Genomic DNA, 19,090 nt, shown 5'->3' with positions numbered 1-19,090 from the left:
ACAAAAATTTGGGCTAATAAATGTCACAAAATAAACCTGAAATTTTTAATTTGCCACTGCATCTTGTTTGCATCCAAATTCTGGACTACAAGATCGAGTTCTTTATTGGTACAGCCAATAAATCGGGCCTTAACACGTTGGCCGCCAAATCTATACCTGCACCCGTCATGCCGGGCTCAGCTCGGCCGGTGAGCGAAGATCTCCAGGGTGCAGATCGTTCGCTTATCGGCTGTGCGAAAATTTTAAAGTGCAGGGATAGATAATGAACTAGTGGCAAATGAGAGAAAGCTAAATAGGTTTTAGACATTTATTACAACTACTGCTCTTCATAAATTATACAATAATTAACAAAATCTAGGTATTTCGTTTATATGATTGTCTTCTTTTATGTCGTAGTCACATAGATACTTCATCGGTAAACGAAACAGGAAATGCCTGTATCTGCAAATATAATATTCATATTTTTAGTGAAAATTTAATTAAATAATTAATAATAATTAATTTGAGATGATCTCTCTTATTTATAATTTAATAATTTGAAAATAAACTTCCTTCCTTCATGAATTTGATTTTAAACAAATTTGAAAATGATCATTTTCATTTCTCTTTGAAAATTAAATAAAAATTTTTCTCTTATAAAATTATAGTTAAGTCGTCTTCTTTGACCTTTAAATTAATAAATAAACTCAACTTTATAATTATCTAGTAGTTGCTTCACACATAATAGCTCGGAACTTGACCTCATGTCAATTTACATTTATCCGTTACTCGAAACAAGTAATTAAATTATTCTTACAATTTTCGACTTTGTGAGTTCAATCCACTGACATGGCCTATACTTATTTATGTGTATTTGTTAAATAAGATCCTATTCCTCCTTAAAAACGAATAAAATTTACTAAAGGTTTGAAATCATTCAAATGGTGAACCACTAAAGTTGGCGTAAATTAGGCCGAAAATTCCACAAAATAATGAAGAGCATCATCACAAATATGGATTATAAACTTACATTAAGCAAAACACAGTCAAATCACACATATTACACTCACACAAAGATACACGGAAATATTATATACATATTTACACGAACGCTAGCCCTTGATTATTAATTTTTATGTTTAGACAAAGTTAGGAAAATTATTCTCACGATGACACTATCGTGGTGACCTCCTATCATCAACTGGGAAATGTGACAGAGCAAGGATTATCACTTAATTATAGAACACAGTTATACGACAACGTTTAGAGAAAATTTACGAACACAAAATCATCCAAAAAATCATCGATAAATCGCTTAAACATAGGCCAGAATAAACATTCCGCGCACGCGGTTCATGAGCTACGACATTTATTTTTACTTCTCCACTATAATTGTGATTCTCGATCAATCTGCACTCATAACGAACACATTACATCAAGTAACATATTTACTCCATCATTGACTCATTAATGGATGCACAGCTCGACTGCTGAATTCAGTAATATCCATCAATCAATCAACTAATCATCACAGCACAGCAAATATATAACAAATTGTATCGGTCAGATACCGCCATTTCCCAGGCCTAAATTACAATAATGAGCGCACATCAACCATTTTCAATAATAACTAATATTATGCTTATGACCTTAGGTGTTCTTTTACGCGATAATCTAGTTAAATTATTTTTATTATTATTATTATTATTTTCCCTGGCCGCGCAAGATCATACGTGCGGAAGCTACTGCACAATAATATTTCAGATGACTCTATTGCACGCAAAACTCAACCATATGTCGCATAATTGAAGAATGAACTCTGACATGATAGAATCCACGGAATTTCTGTCCCATTTGATCTCATTAAAAGTCAAAAAAATATTCAAATAGTCCAAGTTTAACGTTGGGGTCAATTTACACTTATTTCTCCTGCCACGACGAACTCGGGACAGTTGAAACACTTCTCGAAGACATCCACTCAAACAAACTAATAGGTTCAAATACTCACTCATCCTCAATCTACCATCACCAAGAAAGAAGAGACGGAAAAATTCTAACTAATAGAAAATGTCTAAACAAATAAGTAGAGGCTATGTCATTACAATTACTTTACAAAAGGAAAGAAAGAATAACAAAGTTTAAATATTACTTGGTGGTGACTGTCGGTTGTAGAACCCGGGCTGATGACCTAGTGCATTATCACCTTACGCACCATCGATCCTCGTCACGCCCGTCTGGACTGCCTTACATTTTACTCGTGCATTGGAGACATGCTGGCGCGCTGGAAATCACACCGTTCATGAAGAAAGAAGACTGACATCCTGACTCGGACTCGAACCGGTGACCTCTTCAGTGGAAATCTTGTGAAGCTGAAACTAAAAATCACGTCTAAGACAAGGTCCAAAACTCACACCGATGTCTGATAAGATGACAAGGAAACTTAACTTTTAGAGTCTGCTGAATTATAGATGGAGTCCGCAAACATCTGAACTGCAGTTGTAACCAGTTGTAGGCTCTGAATGACGAAGTTCCCTGGCAAGCGAAGTGCGTCTTCTTCTGCCCGTAGTCGAAGCTTGAGTAATTCTTCTCAGTAAGCGAAATACGTCTTCTTCCGTCCGCAGTTGAAGCTAGAGTAATCCTCCACAAGACGTGTTCAGAGGTAGAAATTTCTGTGTAAATTTTCCCTAGGAAAATCCATTATTCACTGTCTTAAGACAGGGGTGCGTCTTTTCCTCATAAGCGATTGGTTAATTTATTAACTTAGCACCAAATTAATCGCTTGATTGGCTGCCATAGTCAGACGTCATGCACCTTCACAATTATCGATCGAGCACTTGACACACATTCAGCCTGGTCACGTGTCATTCACGGCTGATTCCAAGGTTATTTGGCTAGCTGTCTCTGCGTTCTCCCCTCGCCTGGCCTTGAGTGGAATTCCCAGCCACCTGGCATATCTCGCTCAGTCAACTCGACGTGATAAAACTCCCTTCCTGGTTCATAAATAATATTTTAACATACAGTAGAAATAAATGCTTTCCAATAAATGATTTTGCCAATTTTGAAGGGGACAGTACCTTATTCAAACTCTGATAATAGAGGGTGGTCTTTGAAGAACTATTTTTAGGGGTAACATTGAAATGTAATAAAAGAAGGGAGAGGGAAATATGTAATGAATTATACCTTAAATTATTTAAATCATCACATCGTACCATTGGGTTAGTGCTTATTGAATAAAACTTCAAATTCTCTACCTAAACAAAACAATACACTCGCTTTCACAGAGTACTATAATGTTAGACTGTCCAATCTGGAATCGCGTTGTGACTGCACACGCCATCTGCAGCTCCACTAGTGGTGGTGGTGGTGATCACTGTTTTAAGAGGAAGTACAATTAGGCAATCATCCTCTATATAACACTAATCAGAGAAAAAATGTGGAAGGGATCCAACCCTCCGAAAAATGAAGTTATCGGCCGAAGAAAGGCAAGGGCCGCAAAGAGCGTGAAAATGAAAGACTTCCTAGCCCTCACAATCCTAATAGCTTCTGGGTCGGAAAAGAACAAGAGTTGGCCAAGAAAGGTCGGATGGGATAGATGAAAGTGAGGAGCCTAGCACAGGTAAGTGGAAGCAATGCCAGGACTCAACTGAGGGCCAGTGGTCGCCCACCCACGCTCCAAAATTTAAAGCACCTGAAGCCCCTTATAGTCGCCTCTTACGACAGGCAGGGTATACTGTGTGTGTTATTCTACAGCCCCCACCCACAGAGGAGAGCTCCACTGGGATTTTCTCCTTTTAATAACACTGAGTTACAAAATGAATTGTTTAAGGCTTTTAGTTTTTATGGGTGACTGTAATGTAGTTTTGCCTCCTGTTTATGAATCTGAAATCAAATTTTATGAATCTCGTAAGGATTTTACAGAATTTCAAATTAAGTATTTACTTAATCTATAATATCACTTACAGCGAAGTTTGGGAACTAAACACCAGTAAAGTAGCCACAACTAACTTAAAATTAAAATAATCCAGAAAATAATTTATTATTTACCTTCTTTGTGAACATATAATATTAAATTCTACAAATGACAAGTCCAGGATTCAATTTTCATGACTTACACTCTCTTCCTTTTGCTGCGGAAGTGTGATCTTCGTGATCGTCTGACGTGTTGCAACTCCGGATTGTCCCTCTTCATAGACCAGCAATAGTCAGCTAACATCACAGCATTCCACCTGCCCTGATAACGTGTTTCTATCTCTTTCATGTCCTGGTGGGACCGCTCCCCATGCTCTTCACTAAAGTCTTCTAAGTTTCCAGGGAAAAAGTCGAGGTGAATATGAAGGGAATGTAACTTGATACTCCTATTATAACCTAAATTTTTCATAGCCATCAACATATCTTCTACGATTTTCTTGTAATCAGGGTGCTTCCTGTTCCCCAAAAAACCGTTTATCACATTCTTGAAACCTATGCAAGCCAATTTCTCCTCAAAGGTTGTAAACGCCTCAAACTGTTCATCTGTCGTAAGGCTCAGTATCTGTGGCCCCACAAAGATTCCTTCTTTTAGTTTCGCATCAGACAGGAAGGAGAATTTCTGACAGATGTACTTAAAACAGTCACCATCTTTATTCAATCCCTTTACGAACTGTTTCATGATCCCTAGTTTAATATGGAGAGGTGGCAGAATGCTTTTTTCTCGTTTCATCAAACATGATCTTATTATATTCTTGTCTCCTGGATCCGTTGTTGTTCTAGATGGCCATTCCTTTCTAATCCAGTGTGCATCACGTCTACGGCTGTTCCAGAGGCAGAGGAAACATGGTACTTTGTGTAACCTGACTGTTGTCCAAGAAGCATTCCTATAACTTTTAGATCACCACATACAATCAATTCGTGCTCTGAATACTTAATTGCCGTTAATAACATTGGAAGGGTTTCATAGTTTTCCTTCAAGACGTAAGAATACGCTACAGGTATCGAACCATACTTATTGGTGATGTGTAAGAGTACAGCTTTGATATTGTTTACGGTTCCATCGATAAATAACCTCCATTCATTCTTGTTGTATGTAATTCCGTATTTTGAAACTACTCCCTCAATGTTATTACAGCAAACAAGAGGACCCTCTTCAGTGAAGTACTCACGAAATTCTTCTTCTCTTGCTCGGTACAAGGAAAATGTTGTACCTGGAGCTAGCAGTGTTTTTTCCTTTAAACGAGAACCCAGCATTTCTGACAACTCCTTTGAGAGACCCAGATCTTTTAACAAGTCGTTTAGTTCACATTGTGTAAACAACTCTGGTTGTAGCTCTTCTGTGGTTATCAAGATTTCATCGCTGTCACTAGAACCATAAGACGATGATGATGACGATGATGATTGCGGGGTTGCTGGTGGGTTACGCACAGGAAAGTCAGGTCCATGTGGTACAGGTTTGACTGCTAATTTCAGGTTTGGATGTGCAATGCTTTTAGTACTTTTCTTGTTATGGCCTTCAACTTTTACCATACAAAAATAACAATTATCGGTGTGATTTGTTTGCTCTCTCCACGCCAACGGAATTCCAAAAGGTAACGACTTCTGCTTCCCCAGAGTCCATTTTCTTAATCTCGTAACACACGTATGACACACGCTGTGCGGCGCAAACCTTTTATCATGGTCGCCTAACTTGACACTGAAATATGCCAGGTAAGCTTTCTTTACGAATGAGGTTATGTTCTCTCTTCTCGACATCAAAGTCAATGAGCTGCAAATGAAACAAAAGGAGTTGGGATTGTTTACACACTGTCGTCTTGAGGAACTCGCCATTTGTAGACTGATTTGCACTCGTAATATGTATTAAATAGCTATTTAGGGCACGTTTCTAAACGAAACTAAATCAGTTGCAGTGTTCCTCTGTAAACATAGACATCAGACTATCGATTTTACCGCAATTGATCGTTTTCGATTACTCTAATGTACATATTTTATCGATCAGTGCACATTGTGTCGCGCGAATTAGAAAAAGGAAAATTACGTAAATACATAAAAACTGTGGGTGTTACATGAAATCTGATACCATATTTGTAAACAGCTCTAAAAAGTGATCTAAATACACCCATTTTCATGCGAAGCCCGAAAATGATGTTACCCAGTGTAATTGTGGTGACACACTTTCTTGTTTAACTGTGACACACTATCAAGTAGTCGTCTGCACACGTCTTGAACTGCTTTCTCCGAGATTGACCAAAATGTGCTGTCAGTAGTGTGTTGATATCCCTAAGCTTTACAGGATTCAGGCTCAGTTCTCTTGGTGATAGAAGTATGATTGAAAGGAAGGTATTAAAATTAGGGCTATTAGGCAGTACCATATGGTTGAAAAACCAGGCTTGAGGGAGTTTAAAAATTAATAATGAACAGTGAAAAATTGTAAATAAGAAAGTAAACATACTCTGGGACCGATTTAAAACAATTCCTGAGTAATGTGCAAGCAGGATTGTACACTTAAAGGTGATATATAACAACAGAGGATAAGAGAGGATAACAGGAGGTGCAGGATGCAAAAAATAGTTGTAAATGGATGTTGAAATAAGGAGAAATTGAAGGAAATTATTACGACATTCAATCTAGAAAAGTAATCAGACAAGGATAACACGGTGATACTTTAGACAGAAAGAGGTACCAAGAAAGACATTCCAGGAAACATTGCTTCTGAACTAGCCGTAACTATTTAAGAATTTTATTCAAAGCAATCCTCTGACTAACCTGGACTGCCACATATAGAAGTGGTTGAGGATGTGGGGGTTTTAAACAACATTCTGAAATTACAGTGCCTGGTCTGAATAGAAATGTATTGCCAAAGCAAACTTCCTTACAGACTGCGTATACACATTTATGGCTGCGTTAGTGTGAAGTCTGGCAAGATCGTGGATCATATTTTTTAATATGAATATTTAAATCATTGAGGACTGCAGTTTTAAACCTGTAATGAAAACGTTATATGTTATCTTATTGTTTTTTTCTTGATCTACTTTGCATTTTGTGCCATGGATGTATAGTTCTGTTGCACTGTTTTTCATTCCTTGTAGAATGTACGTCAAAATTCAACAATTTCCTTGGCCTTTTCTTTTTCAAATAGTACATGATATATCGTCGCCTGTTACTCTAGATTATGATTTATTTTTCCACAAGGGTTTCTTCCTTGACTCTCTTAATTATTCGATTCATTTTCACTTTTCCTGCGTCTCACTCCCTTTTACTAAAATTCTGGTTTACCCTCTCAATAATTTTTCGTCATAATTCACATTTCCTTTACTCCAATGCTGACCTAACTTATCAGATTTGGAGTTTGCTTGATGAATTTTCTGATGTAATTACCTCTACTATTGGTACCGTAAAAAGCTTCCAAGCACATATCGATCTAACGGATGCCACCCCTGTTCGATCTTCACCGTATCAACTTAGCCGTCCTTTGATGAAAATTCTTAAGTAATTAGTGGAAAAGGTGTTGGCAGATCGAACTACTGCTGCAACATCTTCTAATTATACGTCTCCTGCCTTCATAGCCTATAAACCTGATGGATCAATAATATTTATTTTCGACAATTGAAAGTGTAATTCCCCTATATTGTACGGCGCTTATCCTATGACTAAGGTACAATTTGCTTTCAACATTTTTCTGGTGCTAAATACCTTACAACTTTTAACGCTAACTCTGCCTATATTCAGATTCGCTCGATGAAGTTAGTTCTACTATACTGCCTTTATTACTCCTAAAGGTTTATATCAGCTTCGTAAAGATCTATCTCGTTTTAATTTTGGCTCCCAGATTATGTAACGTCTCCGACACAAAGTACAAATATCATTTTCCGTTTATTGATGGTAGTTCAATTTATTGATCTGATTTTGACTGTCACCTTAATCATTTTCGCGAAGTCTTACTCTGTTTGCTTTCAGTTAATCTTACCGTTAACCGTTCTGAAGTTCTTATGGCCCAAACTTCCATCAAATTTCTTGGGCATATCATTTGTCTTCTCGGGGAATAATGGTTGATCCATAACATGTTTCTGCTGCCCATCGTATTAAAACATCATCATAATTTGAAATATGTATGAACCTTCTTGGGGATATTCGGCTTTTATAGTAAATTCATTCTCCTCTTTTCCCAGAAAAAATGTTAAATTATGTTGGGCTGAACCTAAGCAACAGGCCTTTAAAGTCTTAAAATCTGCTTCTACTGAATCTTCTCTTTTGAAACTTCCTATTTTTATACCCCTTTTTAACTCTCCAGTGATGCTTCTGATGTTGCCATTGGTGGCAAGTTAAATCAAACCAAAAATGGTCCGACACATCCTGTTGGCTATTTCAGTCGTATTTTGTCTCCTAGCGAAGGAACATACTCAATCTATGAAGGGGAGGCTCTTGATATGATGATCATTATTGAGGTTTTCTATGATTATCTCGATCACACCGTCAATTTTTCGTTAAAACTGACAATGAATCACTTTCTTGGCTAGTTAAAAATGTTACTTAGATTATCACGTTTTAAGTTTTCACTTCGTCTCTGGCTATCAACATTCTGTTGCTGATGCATTACCACGCTTATTTCTCAATATGGATTATCAATATTCTCAATTAAGGGATCTGCCTTGTGATAGTGTTAATGCAGTTTCATCCCTTGTTGATTTCCCCCTCTTATCCTCTCCTGCCAACAACATCAACTCAGTGAGCCCTATTATGTTGAGATACAGAATGCTATTGCTTCCCCTCAGGGTTAGCGGGTTGCAAGGGGAAACATCGAAAGTATTTCGTATATGCTCGTATCCCTGCGGTTTATATTCATCTTAGGAATAAATAACGGTACGATTATTATTTTTTAAACGTTTTTGTATTCGATTTCGTACTCTATACACACGTACATAATATATCTCTATTAGAGACTGTCTGAACGCACCAAGTGGCTTCACAATCCCCGTTTACAACTAGCGCTGTTCGCTCGTTTCTCTTTTCTAGTTATTTAACGTCGTACCAACTCGGAAAGCGTTTTGGCAACTGCGGGATAAGAAAGGGATAGGGCTGGGAAGGAATCAACCATGGTCTGTGTAAGATACTACCCCGGCATTTGTTTGGCAAAAGTGGAAACAACGGATAATATTATTCAGGTCTTCCGGCAGTGTGGTTCGATCCCAGCTTTTCCAGAGCCCATGCTAAAATCTACAGTATATACCGCGAACCGCATAGCAAACTCTGAAAGTACAATACTGTTGCCAGTTTTAATCAAATCACATTTAAACACTTGTATTGTTCGATATGTTACACTGTTAGTTCTCTATTTGAATCTGTTCAGTGTTGGTTCATATCATTTTCCGACCGTCGAGTGGTCTGATCATGAAAAATTCCGTTGACACTTCGTAGATTTTGAGCAAATGATACCAATGAATATTTACTACTTAATCTAGTGGGTGGAGTACCAGATTATGAGTACATCGCACACTTAGAACTCTACCGACATTGCCTAGAGATTCTTTCGAAAATCTCCTAGTCCGTATATTTTGAGGACTCAAGCACAAGCACAAGGTAAAATTGACGCGTTCGATTCGAAAACTGGCAATGCAACATTTTGTAAATTTTCAGGAAACTGTGAAAAACGCCTGGTCTTGAAAAAAATTTCAGATACAAAGAAGAATTAAAAATATATTAGGTAATAAAATTCAAGGAGCCACTTTAATTCCAAGGAGTAGGAAGCCATTTCCGGTCCCTGACACGAAGGGACATATTAACTCCGTGTAATGCGGAAGTGTTTGCTGTGTGCTTGTGTGCGATTACATTTTCACACCAGGCAAATGCCGGGGCTGTACCTTAATTAAGGCCACGCCCGCTTCCTTCCACTTCCTAGGCCTTTCCTCTCCCATCGTCGCCATAAGACATATCTGTGTCGGTGCGACGTAAAGCAAATAGAAAAAAAATCTATGGTCGATTGACCTTCGCGAGTAGTTTCGGGTACCGAACGATGATGGCTTGCGTTTTTGCTGAATTTAACGTAAGACCACATCTCAAAAACCAAGAAGAAAACGATGCTAGATCGTGATTGATTTTGTCTATGGCCAAAAATATTAGATCTGGTGATGTATGGAGGTACATTTGTACATCATTAGCGTAAATATGGTATTTGCAGTGCGTTACATTTTGGGAGACATCATTAATATAAATAGAAAATAGAAGGGGTCCTAACACCGACCCTTGGGGCATACCACACTGCACGGACCGTCAAGTTGATTTGTTTATCCTATCTCTAACACACTGCCGACGGCCATGCAGGTAGGAATGCAAATAATGGAGGGCACTCTACAAGAAAGGAAGGGAATACAATTTCGAGAGCAAAATATCAACGTCAACAGAGTCATAAGCTTTACTCAAGTCTAGAAGTATTGAAACTGTCACTTCCTTGTTGTCAATTGCTTCTCGAATGTCTTTTGTGACCTTCAGTAATGCTTTGTAGTACTGTGTGCTTCACGAAGACCTGATTGTAGAGGGTCAAGTAAATTATAAGTCGTCATGTAGTCTGTTACTTGTCTATGAGCGATGAACTCTAGCGCTTTGGATAAAGCAGAATGTATGCAGACGGCTCTATAGTCAGATGGTTCAGAAGGGGAAGCTACTTTTTTTAGAGGACGTATAATGGCCGCTTTCCATGTTTCGGAAAATGTGCTGCCTACAAGGGAATGTTAATTAGTGCAGGTAATATCACATCCAGAAAACTTCTATCATCTCTATTCCTATACTGTCATTTCATTTCGGCGTTGATGTTATCCGATTTATAGCAAATCTCACTTGGGAGTGGGTTGTTGGACGGAAGTAGAAGTTTTCTCTATCTGTTCGCGTCTTTGTACTCGTGCAATTCCCGTCAAGAAATTCCTATTTCAGGGCTGCTTTTAATGTGCAGTTAGATGAAAAGTGATCGTTCAGTTTTTCCAAGGGTATATTTATTTCGTTGTCGTCTCGTCCTTTGGTAATGCCAAAGCTTTTTATGGATTTCCACAACACAGCTGTTGTAACATTTGTTTGAATTAAACTTTAAGAGTGTCATAATTTTGCTCTAATCTGTTGCTTAGTACCGATCCTCAATCTCTTATAGTTAAGTAGATTGTCAGGAGTGTAATGTTTTCTAACTCGCGTGTAAGCAGCATTGCGTTCAGGCATTAGTGCTCTGATCTCATCTGAGGGCCAGGGAGCTGGCTTCCGCGAAACTTGAACCGTTTCTTCAGGGACATGTCTATCGTACAGCTCAGTCATATATTGATTGAAAGGCGCCACTTTGTCATTTATATCTTTAAGTTTTAATATGCTGTCGTGTCAACCCCAGTTGGAGCTCAGGACTCATTCTTCCGAGGATCGAACCCTTGACCGGGAACGTAGGAGGAATGGTGTCGCTGAGACATACATTGATATTATAGGGGAAATTATAAGCTAATAGTAATGACTATGTAATGGCAACAAGGCCAAGGAATCATAATTATAATGCTGATATAAGTAAATTGAGAATCATATAGGATTTAAGAGTTTGAAGGCACACCAAAAGCTGTAAGCAACAAGTTGTGTAATTAGAAGTAAGGCTTGGTCGAAGTAGGTGAATCGCATGCTGCACCCTGCTAAAGGTGCGTAGTATATCTTCAGAAAAGGTGGGTAGAGAGTGAACGGAAGGAGGCAATTCCGTTTTTGTGTGTCTGAGGACAGTCTCCATAGGATGAGAACTTCGATGGCCTTCTCGAAGGGAGGCGAAAGTTAGTGAAGGTATAAAACAGGGGTACACACCCTGATCGAGGCTTTTTTGGAACAAGTCGACTAGAAGTGCGGGCGGAAGCCCTGTCAGTCAGGTCACCGATAATAAAATAAGGTCCAAGTGTGGACTTAGAGTATTCACTTCAATACTTCGACCACGCCAAGTCTTCTATGTCAGCGTCATTTGAAGTTAGGAAGGAGATTGTAAATACTGTATATAATTATACATACTCAACAGTCTGCTATTAAAGGAAGGTTTTGGGAAACAGAGGACTTCGTCTCTTCACACGTAGCAAATCTCCCAGGCCCATTGAACAACCCCTCATTACCGCTCGGAGGAAGTCAATCTGATTATTCATCATTTCTCGTCGTGCCAAAGCCTGTGTCACGACAATGCCATGCCAAGGCACTGCATCTGCTCCTTGTAAAAATGTATTATAATCACTTCTTCGTAGATCTCGATATGAAATTATTTTCGGTTTGAATATGGGAATTTAAATAGAATAGGCCATATTAGCGTCATGCCGCGATATACCTGGGGCACTAATTTGACCGTGGTGAAGAACTAATTCAGGTTGGTTTGTGGCAATGAGATCAGTTAAGGTGTGTGATGTGTCTGTGTGATGTGTGGCATTGAGAGGAACAAAACGTTCAGTTACAAGCTTAAAAGCAATTTAAACTTTGGGTTGTCTGAGGATGGATAGGTTCAAGAAGGTTTATGTTGAAGTCGCCCATTATAATTACATTTGAGTAATCAGTGACTAAATCTTGTATTTGAGTCTCTAGATCGCATAAAATATCCGCATTTGGTGGCTTATATACTATACCCAGAAGACAGTTTTACTTCACTGACAGTTATTTGCAGGAAAATGTAGCTCAGGTTTTCGCTCGTACTGACCTAGAGACCTACAGCTTATTTTACTGGGTAGACTGGTCATAATATATGGGGCTGTACCCCCGCAGGGCTTATGTAATCGGTAGGATCTAAGCAATGTATAACCCGCCAGCTGCAGTCTTTCTATTGCCTGGTATAGTTTTAACCAATATTCGGAAAATGATTTTTCGCGGAAACTGAGAGGCAAAATTAGAGCTTTAATTTCGTCTATTCGCGCTTTCTCAAGGAGTCCTTGAGCGTTTATATGGCAAATCTTTAAAGCATTACTGTACAGGGAAAGCAGGTGATTAATGATGTCCCTTGTCGACTGGGAATGGCAAGAAGGGTCAGATGAAAATAGGTGTTTGTTGCCTGCACAGCACGTTCACGGAACATCCGGGGAGGGTGGAGTAAGTGAAAGTTTTTGAGGAATGTTTGGAAGGGAAGTGGGTGGCCGGTTAGTTGTTATAGGATTGGAAGTTCAAACACACTATATATCTAAGCTCCAAATGCAAAGATAATTAATATAGTTTCTCCGGAAGATCCATAATGCAAAATTTGTATGTTTTCTTATATAATGTGATATTTTTGTGTGTTTTAATATTGTCTGTGTCAAACACCAACCCGGTATCTCGTGCATTAAAAATAACCTCACAGTTTAAAAAAATACTTCATGTAATTTATAGTCCATAAAGAAATTGTGGGTTAATACATATATATATCCTTTTCAATAAAAAGAGATAGAATCATCTAACGTGGTTGAATTAATAAGAATGGTTGAAGCCACGAACATATACCAGCATATCGCAATGATAATAATCATAAGAACAATAATGATAATAATAATAAAAAGAAGAAGAAGAAGAAGAAACAATAACAAATTTAATCGACGAGCAGTATACCAGATTTTTCAAATTAAGAAATGTTTTCAGAAAGTAATTGATAACATAAAGTGATATACGATTTTTATCGCCATTTTTATGGAAATTTTAAATAACAGTCGTTATTTGGAATTGAATTAGCTTTTAAAACATCATTTAATCACTTCCGTGCGTCTCTTTATATTTCATATAAAATTAATCACTTCGTACAATTTTTGAGAGCTTATCATTATCTCTCTCGGGAAACGTAAACTTTGTCTTATACAAGAGAGAGACGCGTGGTGCAAGGTCAAAGTCTTAAGTAGAGCCACCTACAATGAAGACTATCTTACTCCTTACCATAGGTATGGTACTTAAAAAAATGTAGTTTTTTTTCATAGTTGGTAGTATTTTTCTCTTTTTTGAAATTATTAGTTCTGAAGGTTGACGAAAACACCGACTTAGATATAATTATAATATTTTGGATTTTTGCTTTAATTAAATAATCATATTTGGGAAAATTTCAGTATACCCATGGCGTTTTTCTTACGGGATAAATTCATCACGGAACTTAATTTTTCCTTTGTGAACAGGGAGATCATAACTTGTGAATGAGGACCACCGTATCTCAGATGAGTCTGGCACAGGTCCTGTATTTTATTTAATTTCCCCTCCGACTTCAAATGGTCAACTATTTTCTCTTTCGACACACATGTATTGATTTTCTGAAGGCTTACAGGGTTTGCGCTTTACAAGGGGAAACAGCGAAAATTTATCGTATAAAATTATATATCGCCCTGCGGTTTATATTCATCTTAGGAATAAGTAAGTGTATGATTATTATATTTATTGCAATTCCTTTCTTTATTCGCTTTCGTACTCTACTTCTTGCATAATATATCTCCATTAAAGACTGATTATAAAAAGTGACTTTACAATCCCCTGTCTACAACTAGCGCTCTTAGCTCTTTTCTCTCTTATACTTATTTAGGTCGTACCACCTCGGAAAGCGCATTTGGCAACTGCGGGATAAGAAAGGGATAGAGCTGATAAGGAAGCAACCCTGGGCTGATTAAGATACAACCCCGACATTTGCCTGGAAGAAATGGAAACAACGCAGAATAATATTCATAGCTTCTGCCGGTGCAGTTCGATCCCAGCATTTCCCGAGCCCATGCTAATACCTATAATTCTCGAACCTCATAGAAAACTCTGAAAATACAATACTTTCATACTTTCAATCCAAAGACATTTAAACATTTGTATTGTTCGATATGTTACACTGTTATTTCTCTGTTTGAGTCTGCTCAATGTTGGTAGATATCCATTTCCGTTTGTCGACTGGCGTGAACATGACAATTCTGCTGAGAATTCATTACTTTTTAATATTTAATCATATTTTTCAGCAAATGATACCAACGAATATTTACTACTTAACCTGATGGGTGTAACATCAAATTATGAGTGCATCGCTTGCGTAGAACTCTACCCACATTGCCTACAAATTCTTTCGAAAATATCCTAGCCCGTATATTTTAAGGACTCAAGCACAAGATAAAAATTGTGGCGTTCCATTCGAAAGCTGGCAATACGATATTTTCTAACTTTTTCTGGAAACCGAGAATAGCGCCTGATTTTGAAATCATTTCAGATACAAAAAATAATTTTATATTAAAATTTTATTCTGAAAATTTAGAACAATTTCGTAAGGAGTCACGCGTTAGGTTTTTGTAATTTTGAAGATATTTAAAGATTTGCACCTTGCCAGTATTGGAAGAACACTACTTAACGAGATGGCACGTTTAGGAATGATACATGTTTGGGAAACTTATTCAAATGCTAATAAGAGAGGGTGCACTTTGAAGTTCAATGTTTAGGAATAACATACGAGTATAATAAAATGTTATGAGAAGGGAGGTGAAAATGTATAGTGATTTATACCTTCAGTTATTCAAATCATCACGTTGTACCGTTAGGTTAGAGCTTATTGAATAAATCTTCAAATTCGCTACTTAAACAGGACAATACACTCGTTTTCGGAGAACATTATAATTTTAATCAGTCCAATATGGAAGTCATTTTGACAGTCAATCATACTGCACACGGCATCTGCATCTCCACAAGGACTTTCTCTCTTTAATAACTCTGGTGACTCATTATCCTGTTTAACTGTGACATTCACACTTTTTTTCTCCGAGACTTACCAAAATGTACTGTCAGTAATATTTTGATATACCTAAGCTTTACAGGATTCACGCTCAGCCTTCTTGGTGATAGAAATGTGATATAAATGAAGGTGTTAAAATTAATACTATTAGGCAGTAAGATATGGCTGAGAAAACAGGCTAGACGGAGTTTTAAAGAAAATAATTATGGACGTTGCAAAACGGCAAAAAAAAATATAAACATTCTCCGGGACATGTTCAAAACAATTGGTGCGGAATATGTAAACAGGTTTTACACTGGAAGGTTAACGATACACAATATATTATAACAGAGAATAAACGAGACAAAAAGGAGGTGCAAGTTGCAAAAAATTGTTAGAATGGCTGTGCAAGTAGAACAAATTGAAGGAAATAACATGGGGTGCGTTTTGCCGGTAACATTTCAAACAAAATAGCAGTTTCTAACTATCTCGGACTTTCAAATATGTACTTTTTTTCTTTCATTTCATGTGGAAAATAATTTTTGTTGAACACTTGTTCTAGTTTCAACGTCACTGCTCGCAGCAACATGCTCCTCCCAGTGTAGCTGGCCTACCGAGCAATGCACTAAGAAGAAGAAACGTGACCCACGGTGCCTGGTTACCTCACTCGGAGAGACATCAGTCTCGAATTATTGTGAGCAAAAAGCCTATTTCTGCAAGAATCCACATGGTAATTATATAACTCTTTCAGATATACTTAAGGCGTTGATATGATAATTAGAAAAATAAAACTCACACTTAAATGTAATATGTGTAAATGTATTGTGCGAGTAACAGACACGCTATTAAACATTGAGCATGAGAAGTACGCAGGGCATGTGCGGTATTAGAGCTGGAGAGTGTATAGAGAGTGAACTGCCGTTGAATAAATATTGTATAGTAGGCCACACTAACATTTATTACTGTTACGGGGTTACCCGTGGACCAGCAGAGGTGAAAGAAGGTGCCGGGGTGAATGGGTCTAACTATTATGTCAAGAAAGAATTTAAACTGAAATGGAAGGTTATATTTTCAAAAGCAACAAGTTAACAAAATTCTCACTTAGTGAGATTACAATGACATAGCAATTTAAAAACAAGACTTAGAAAGGTACAAGATTTCAGAATTTTCACGCCCATGGGCTACAAGCCCCTACTTTTAAAATTTGTGAGTACCCAGTTCAAAATTACAAAGGAGTACAAATTTATACCAGGGCAGAAATCCCTCAATACATGGAGCGCTGGCTCATAATTCACAATATCCAGCCTTCAAAAGGCATTCAGTAATTTTACTTTGAAAAAGAGCTAACAGGTTCTCAGTTTTCAAGCCAATTCAAGGCAACACCAAAAATATCTTACACCTTTTTGGCCTTCCATGGCCCAGCTTACAAACTGAAACAGGGGTATCTCGTACCCAACCTATAGGGCCCTCGTGTAAAAGAAATAACAATTAAATAAATAGCCCGAACACAAAATGAAAGGAGGCGAATACTTGCACTCCTAAATATGCATTCCTAAAATCTGAAGGGCACTAGGCCGATGACACAGGGGATATTCCCTCACTACTGAGGTGAATCGTATAAGAATAAATTAAGTCATTCCCGAAAAGAAGAAAACCAGTTACAAAACGTAGTCACATCAAACCAATACGAAGGGGTGCTCGAGAGGGTACATCACTCTCTATCCCCGATTTTCAGTCAAAGGTTTTATGAAGTTATTACATAAGCCGGCAGAAGTTACATTTTCAGAAAGTAAGGATATATAGTTAAGGTTTCGGACCTCTCCCTCGGGTTAAACTGCAGAGATAAGAAGAAATAAAGATGTTAAGTGGCCATACCTTGTCGGAGTACTGCTGCCTGATGAAATAGACACCTCCCGCCTCCTGCTTTACACACACACTAAGTTAGATGACGATCAATTGGCCAAGAGACGTGAAAATCCGCAGTTTATATACCCTCGGGGAAAGTTCGAGACCTTTCATGAACAAACCAGCCACACCCTCTCAGTTTTATTGGATAGCATCAAAAGTGACACTCAGAATCGAGGAAGAAACCTGTGATAGGCAGAAAATTAATTACAGAAATTCATGATTGGTTAAATTCAAAACTGGCGGAAAGAAAAGATCAATATTGCCAACCCAAAAATTAATGAACGAAATTTAGTAAAGAAAAACTTATGAATACAAAACTTCTTCAAAAAAGTTCTTTCACTTCGCACGAGGGTGCATGATCATAGTTTTTTCGCAGTGACATCTGTAGAAGAAAGTCCAAACTTCTTGATGAAGGGCTAACAAAACAAGTAGATATTCACACAATACTAGAAACTTCACAATAACAAATTTACGTCAAATTACAGTTGTGACATCTTCTGAGTAACGGTTTAAGTAGGTCTAGTTTCAAGTTCACTGTTCCTCCTGTAGAGGAGTTCTTTTAGGCGCAAGATTTCAATGCGCGGCTTGGGGATGTACCTCCCAGTACAATCACTATTGGCAATGGTAAATATAATCCCTGTGATGTCATGGAATCCTTGTCAAAAATAACTTGCATACCATCAAAATTTGATATTGATATTACTCAAGTTGTAATTCATGGAAAAATACCCAACAAAATGGCTAAGTCTCAATTTCATTCTATAAATGTCTTATAAATTTCTTTCCGTTCGGTAGCAAGTTCGTTTCAGCTTTGGAGTAGCTCTGTTAAGATTTAGTATTACACTGGCTTTACCTGTAAGACTGGAAGTTATTTGTAAAATTGTAATTCATTTGAGCAATTTTTAGTTACTTGAAAATTTGAAAGTAGCTTGTTAACTTGAATGTTAAATTGGAAGTCACTAGAGAAATTGATAATTACATAAAAAATTGAATGTGACATGTGAACGTGGAAGTTAAATATGTAACCGGTTCTCAGTGGTTTCACGATACACAGTTAAAAAGGGAGGAAAATAAATCAAATTACACGGTACTTTAAAATCTTTACACGCCGTAAAGATCAGACGAACTCCGCCAAATGTACACAAACAAAAATCTGATTGGGCAACTCGACGAGTAAAAGCATGGAACGTGGAACGGGGGCTGGGAACCTACCGAAGGCCATAGATATGCGAAGGTTGCAGGTTTCCAGAAAACTTAACGGTAATTTATTTTGTTTTCAAAATATTATTTTCAAAATAACGTAACAAGGTGCATTTCGAACAAAATTCGTCTATCCAAACAATCCGGTCACATAATTTATGCATGCAAGTTTAGATGTTGTCTGACAAGAACTTTGCAATTAGGCCAAGAAGTTAACCAACAATATCTTAACATAATCCTAGTTCTACAATACGATTCAGAAGGTAAGAAGACACACAAGACACCAATACAATTCAGAATGAAAGTAAACGTGCTTTCTAAAATATCTGAGAAATAGAGTGGCGACTAGGGAAAACCACTATGTGATAACACCAG

At 37.6% G+C, this 19,090-nt stretch overlaps 1 protein-coding gene across 1 annotated transcript in view; it reads left to right on the top strand.

Annotated features, from left to right (window-relative positions):
- Positions 1-19,090, top strand: part of LOC136883039 (uncharacterized) — an 89,584-nt gene that overhangs the window by 9,235 nt on the left and 61,259 nt on the right. The window contains exon 2 of the mRNA XM_068229570.1: positions 16,170-16,337. Coding sequence (XP_068085671.1) covers positions 16,170-16,337 — 168 coding nt within the window. The remainder of the gene's footprint in view (positions 1-16,169; positions 16,338-19,090) is intronic.

Source organism: Anabrus simplex, chromosome 11, assembly GCF_040414725.1.
Source record: "Anabrus simplex isolate iqAnaSimp1 chromosome 11, ASM4041472v1, whole genome shotgun sequence".
Taxonomy (NCBI): Eukaryota; Metazoa; Arthropoda; class Insecta; order Orthoptera; family Tettigoniidae; genus Anabrus; species Anabrus simplex.
The sequence above is the reverse complement of the archived record's forward strand: the minus strand, read 5'-3'. Positions and strand labels throughout refer to the sequence as shown.